At 31.0% G+C, this 6,327-nt stretch overlaps 1 protein-coding gene across 1 annotated transcript; it reads left to right on the top strand.

Annotated features, from left to right (window-relative positions):
* The first annotated feature begins 1,112 nt into the window (after positions 1-1,112).
* Positions 1,113-6,077, top strand: LOC145840342 (peroxisomal carnitine O-octanoyltransferase-like). Its single transcript, XM_082947574.1, has 7 exons — positions 1,113-1,340; positions 1,458-1,534; positions 1,782-1,886; positions 3,525-3,828; positions 4,373-4,611; positions 4,786-4,879; positions 4,990-6,077. Exons 1-7 carry the CDS (start codon positions 1,170-1,172, stop codon positions 5,845-5,847), a joined length of 1,848 nt encoding a protein of 615 aa, XP_082803700.1. The 5' UTR covers positions 1,113-1,169; the 3' UTR covers positions 5,848-6,077.
* The last annotated feature ends 250 nt before the right edge of the window (positions 6,078-6,327 follow it).

The raw sequence follows: 6,327 nt of genomic DNA, 5'->3' as shown, positions 1-6,327 counted from the left end.
CAATTTTAACAGATTAATATTTTTAGAACAGGTTTGCCACTTACTCATAAAACACTCAGGATAACTCAAATTATGAATTATTTTTATAAATTCAATCTTACTCAAGATAGTTTTGTATTTTTTTATAAGAAACTCAAAATAGTTTTAAGACTTTTAAATATCTCAAGACATATTTTTTTAGATTATATATGAAATTTTGTTTTTCTAGTTTTAATATTCTGATATTTTATAACCAATTTAGTTCAAAAACTTGATTTTTATCAGTTTTAAAAAGTAAATTTTAATTTTTTTAAGTAAATATTTTATTTAAGGATTTTAAACCAGGATGACTCCAAAAAATTTAAGGTCACTCAGAACAGTTTTTAGTCAGCGTATTTTTTTAACTCAAAGAGTGGCAACCTAGATAGAAGTGTTTATACTTTATGTTTGTTTCTGCTTGATATGTTGCTTAGATGTTGTGTATTTTCAGGAGCTTTTTCATATAAGTTTTGTGTGTTTTAGTTTTTAAATTATAGATAACTTTTGTTTCTACAAATAAAAAAATGACCCAAAGCTTTTTCTATTAACTCGAAACTGTCATATATTACTTGGGATCAATATCTTATCAAGATTATGCATTGTTCTTGCATCCAGTAGATAAAAAGTATTAAAATATGTTGAAGTGTTTTTATTTTTAGTTTTTTTCAGTTAATTACCTAGTAAATTTAACTTAATGTGAAGAAATGTAAATGTACTAAATAAAGTGTTTTACTAAGAGCTTTAAATACTTTAAATTATTAAAAGTATTGGTTGCCTGCAGTTGTAAGTTTTTTTAATTTTTTCATTTATAGAATTATGCAAATTTATGTGAATGAGGTATATTGAAAATACAGCAGAATTACAAAAACATTTATACCTGTATACCTAAATCAACTTACCCAAATAAATAAATAAATATTACTTAAAACTTTAAATAAAACTAAGTAAAGTATTAGCCAGTCAGAAGCGACTTTAGATTTGCAGCTGACTCTAAAATCACTGTACTGTTTGATATATCTTAAATATGAAAAATTTATAAACTATAATAATTTTGATGCTTCTAGTTAAATATTAAAATAATTACCCTCAGGTTGTCTGTAAATTTGTTTTTGTTTGTCATGTCCACATCCCTGTAAAAAAAAACCAAAAAGATGAAAACCGACCAGCCAACATTCTCTTGCGAGGATGACCTGCCCTCACTGCCCCTTCCCACCCTCGACAACACGGTGCAAGTGTACCTGGACTCCTGCAAGGCGGTGCTGGAGGAGGAGGAGTACACTTCCGCTTGGGAGGCTGCAAACATGTTCAAGAGCTCTCCTCAGGTTAAATTATTTTTTTGTGTTTAAATTCTTATCAACATACAACAGTTTGAAATGTGATAGTAATTATAATAATTTTCAACAAGTGTACAATTATAGGTAGAAAATACTTAAACACAGGTCAAGCAGTTGCATGAAAATTTGAAGCAGAGGTCTGAGTTGCGGCAGAACTGGTTGGAAAAATGGTGGCTGGACAGGTAAAATTTGTAACCTGATTCTTCAGAACTTGATACTTTCCAACAATAAAGATGTCACGTTTTTATCAACACTGTATCATCTTATGTTGAAAATATTGTAAATTTCTATCATTCATAACATCATAAGCTGTTAAAACATTTTATATGATAATCATTATTTTTATTTGTAAGTCTGTTTATAGTATGTACAAACAGTAAATACTCTGTAGCTAGTAGCAATTTTATTTTACCTAAAATTTTTTTACAGGGGATACTTGGAGCTGAGACACCCGATGCCGCTGATCAACTACTCAGGACCTGCCAGCTACCTGGAGAGCTTCTGGCCTCTAAAGAAAGACACCCAGCTTGAAAGGTGTGTTTGATTATTTTTGATTTATTTTTTTTAAAGGTTGTAATGTTGTTTTTATCCTTTCGGTTATACAATGAGTTTAAACTTACACAAAAAGTTTTTATTTTTTATTGTTTGTGTTGGCTGTACATTGAGAACTACTTTTTAAAGAAGTTTAAATAAAAGTACTGTAAAGGCTTTTTCGGATGCTGACCAATTCATTAGGAACCTGTTTTTTTCTTACACACTACTAAATATTTACATTGATTAAAAATACAATGTTTCAAATTACAATTTTTTGAAATAGTAATCTAATATTATGATTGAAGTGTAAATATATTTAGATATATAAAAAATTTATTAACTTTGTATTTTTTTAGTATACCACATCACTACTTAATATAAAAAGTTACTTTTTTTTTAAATCAAGTAAAAATTACTGATGTGGTTAGCTCATTTCTATTTACGTTGTCTATAATTTTCCCGTATGTTTGAAAAGTAGCATTTTATAAATAACAAATTTTTATGTTAACTCTATTTTTATAAACTTATGTATTTTGATAAATATATTCTTTTTAAGTTAATTTTTGGCAATATATATAATGTAAAATATTAGCTAAACCAATAAACTTGTTCTCAAAATTTTCTTTAAAGTTAATTATTATTTTAGACGTTAATTATTGAATTTGCATTTAAAATTAAAATAATTTATCAGAAGTTACATCTAAAATAAGGTATTGGTTTATGTAATTTAAGGTTATATAAATAATATATATTTTTTAATTATTCTTTAAGTTATTTTGTTGTTACGTTATAAACCTTTTACTACCAGTTACTTTTTAACTTTTATAATTCAAAAAAGCTTCTTAAATATAAGTGATAAAAGATTGATATTTTCATAGTTATCATTAAAAAAACTCAAACTAAAAAGGCAAAAAAGACTATTTTCCAAAAACTTATTTCTGACCATTTTTAATCAATCCTTTTAAACGTGACTAAATTTAATAAATAAAACAGTTTATGAAAAGAAGTTTTAATTTTTTATAAAACTTAAATATTTTTTGTTGTTCAATGTAGTTTTTGAATAAATAAAAATATACTTGTGACATATTTTTTGTATAACAAAAGAAATATTTCCTATAGTTTCAGTTCTATAGCTCAAAAAATAAGTTTTTGACTTTTTTGAAAAATTTTTACATAATTGATATTTGTGTCAAATATTAATTGATATTTTTTTTATAAAAACTGACTTATATTTTATAGATTAAATTTTCAAGTAAGTTTCAGTTGTAGTTCTTGTAAAAAATGTTGAACCTGGTATGGCCTTTATCTTTTTTACTATAGTTTTATGGTATAATTTTTCAATGATCTACAACTTTAAGTTTGTTTTTGATAAATGTATTACACGTTTTGAATATTTATGAACAAGAGCTTAAATTTTAATTTTTCATAGATATCTGAATTGTTAGCTAAAAATTTTAAGTAAATACTATGTTTTATTGATTTTTTTAAATGTTTGATAACATTTCTGTATACTTAAAAAAAATCATTTTTACTAAAACTATTTGAACTGAAGTATACAAGTTTATCAGATATTAATTTTTCTTTTTTAAGTTTCAGCCAACATGTTTACTTAAATTCTTAAATTAATATTTTTCCCAGGTCGGCTTGGAACATCCACTGGCTGTACCAGTTCTGGCGCCTCCTCCGCAAAGAGAAACTCCCCGTACACGTCACGAAACAGGGTAATCCCCTCTCAATGCACCAGTTTAGAAACATATTTAACGGGTGCCGAGTGCCAGGGATGAAAAAAGACACTTTGGTCAGTCACTTCAGCACCGAGCAAGAAGGGGATTGCCCGTCCCATTGTGTCGTGATGAAGGGGGGAAGGTTTTTCACCATGCAGTGTTATGACAAGGAAAACGACAAAGTGCTTGGACCGAAAAAGATCATGGCCATGTTGAAGGTGATTGAGATTGTTTTACTTGCTTGCTGACTAAGATTTTGAAAGGATACACGATTATTGAAATTCTTTAAAAAAGCGTTTGAGAGGCCATTTCTCAAGTAGTAATATATTTGTGAAAAAATTATAAAAAGTTCTTGTAACTTATTAATTGCCTAAATAGGACTTTTTATTGAAAAGCTAACATATTTTTTTGAAATCAAGCTAAAATTAGCTTTAAAACAAAGTAATTTTTTTTAATTCACTTTTAATAAATTTTTGTTTGCACTTATTTTTTGCTACCAAAACCTTATTAATTAGATTTACAACAACTTTTTTTTTATTTAACTTCTTTAGATGTGGCCTTATTTTTTAAAGAATTTGAATTGTAATGTAACAATTTTTAAAGTTTTTCAAGAAATAATAATAGATAAAAGTTTTGTTGATTTTTTGACCATAATTTTTGTATATATAGTACATGATAACGATGAAAAAAATTAAAAATAGCAGTTGACAGACGTAGCAGGAATATTTGAGAAACTTAAACGTTGTAATATTATTATTGAAGGTGATTGAGGAAACTGTGGAGTTTGACAAAGTGAAGAGCGATGACGTAGGAGTGCTGACGTCATTGGGTAGGGAGAAGTGGCACCAAGTGAGAAACTACCTGGTTGAGTACGATGCAAATAATGGTGGTAGTCTGGAAAGTATTGAGAAGTCGGTGTTCGTGTTTTCATTGGACGAAAGCGAGCCTGTCAATTACACTGAGATGAGCAGATTGCTGGCGTTCGGCAACTCAACTAACAGGTACTTTATGATATAACGTTGGATATAAAAGACTTGTTTTATTCAATTTAATTGAGTTTTTGTCAACTTATGTTTTTTAAAAATATTTTCATTTCGTACAACTAACTTATAAATGCTTACTTAAATGTAACGTGAAACTTTAATGTATTTCAATAAACATCAAGTCACAAACAGGTGGTACGACAAGAGCTACTCAACCATATCGTTCAGGAACGGCGGGATCGGAACCAACTGCGACCACGCCCCAACCGACGCCATGGTAATGCAGGTAGTAGCTTCATGTAACATTTTGATCATTTTAATGTACTTGTACTAGTTTTCTATTCAGATTGTTCTGATAATTAGTTTCGACAAATGACAATGAGTTACTCTTCACAGGTCTTCTGCCAATTCGTCATAGATCACATGAACAGCGTTGAAGACAAATCGCTGGACTGCGACAAAGTTGTGGTTAAAAGCAGGCCGAAGGAGCTGACTTGGAGTTTGGATGAAAAGCTGAAAGAAGAGATTGACAATGCGAAAGTGCACGCTGCAATGTTGCTGCAGAAAGTCGAGATCGTCCTGCCCACGTTCAAGGCGTTCGGCAAGAAGCAGCTCAAAAAACAGGGGATTCACCCCGATTTCGCCGTGCAGATATCCTTGCAACTAGCTTACATGCAGATTCACGACAAACCCGCGCCCGCCTACGAGACGGCCACCACCAGGAAGTTCCACCGCGGCAGGACCGAGACCTGCAGGACGTGCACCCCCGAGGCCGTCAAGTTTTGCCGGCAGACGCTCGAAGCTTTCAGGGGAAGACCCTCGTACGGGGAAATGTCTAAATTGAGCTCGTTGCTGATGAGCGCGCAGAAGAAGTTCCTCAAACTGATGTCTGAGTGCTGCGACGCGAGGGGGTGCGACCGACACCTGTACGGGATCCAGCTGATGGCCGAGGAGGAAAGTTCCCCTCTTCCGCAACTGTTCAAGCACCCGTCGTACGAGAAGACGGGCGGGAACGGCAACTTTTTGCTGTCGACCTCCTGCCTGGGCTACGGGGTGATACAGGGCGTTGTGGCCCCGATGACGACCGAGGGGTACGGCTGCTTCTACAGGATCAACGACGAAAGGATAGTGTTCTCTGTGACGTCATATAAAGATTGTGACGACACGAGTAGTCAGAAGTTCGCCGACGTTTTCATGTTGAACATGGTGAGGGTGGCGAAAGTTGGAAAGATGAACATTGAAAGCAAAATTTAGTTGTTTTTTGTTTTGTTGCCAGCAATCAGTTTATAAACAATATCATTCGTAATTTCAAACTTTTTATGTAACTTTGCCAATTTTAAATTATTTTTTTGTGATTATTCAATTTAAAGTTAAACATTTAGTTTTTTTCTTTAAGCTTTATGTTTATCTTTAGTTTGTTGTACATAATTATTTTCTATTTTAAGCAGTACAACGTGACCATGACTAACTATGCAAATATATTAACGTGTAATAAACTTGTGTGTTATTTTTGTATTTAAAAAATTACATCATAAAATGTGTGTTAATTTTAAATTATATAAATTTGTAGTTACTTTGTTGTAACGGACATTTTTTTTAAATTCCATCGTATTATTTGCTTTTAGTTATGATATATTACAACTATTTCTATTAGTTTGTTTAGAAGTATAGCAACGCTTGGCTCATATATCTATATATACATTAAAACAATCTATGATAACAGCAACTTTCTAA

Source organism: Thalia democratica, chromosome 7 (assembly GCF_965202585.1).
Source record: "Thalia democratica chromosome 7, ktThaDemo2.hap1.1, whole genome shotgun sequence".
In the NCBI taxonomy this organism is placed as follows: domain Eukaryota; kingdom Metazoa; phylum Chordata; class Thaliacea; order Salpida; family Salpidae; genus Thalia; species Thalia democratica.
Note: the sequence above shows the minus strand (reverse complement) of the source record. Positions and strands in the feature narration are given on the sequence as shown.

Coding starts and splice junctions, on each gene's coding strand:
- LOC145840342 (XM_082947574.1), top strand. CDS start 1,170: ATGAAAACCGACCAGCCAACATTCTCTTGCGAGGATGACCTGCCCTCA. Junction 1,341..1,457: donor TGTTCAAGAGCTCTCCTCAG/GTTAAATTATTT, acceptor ACTTAAACACAG/GTCAAGCAGTTGCATGAAAA. Junction 1,535..1,781: donor GAAAAATGGTGGCTGGACAG/GTAAAATTTGTA, acceptor ATTTTTTTACAG/GGGATACTTGGAGCTGAGAC.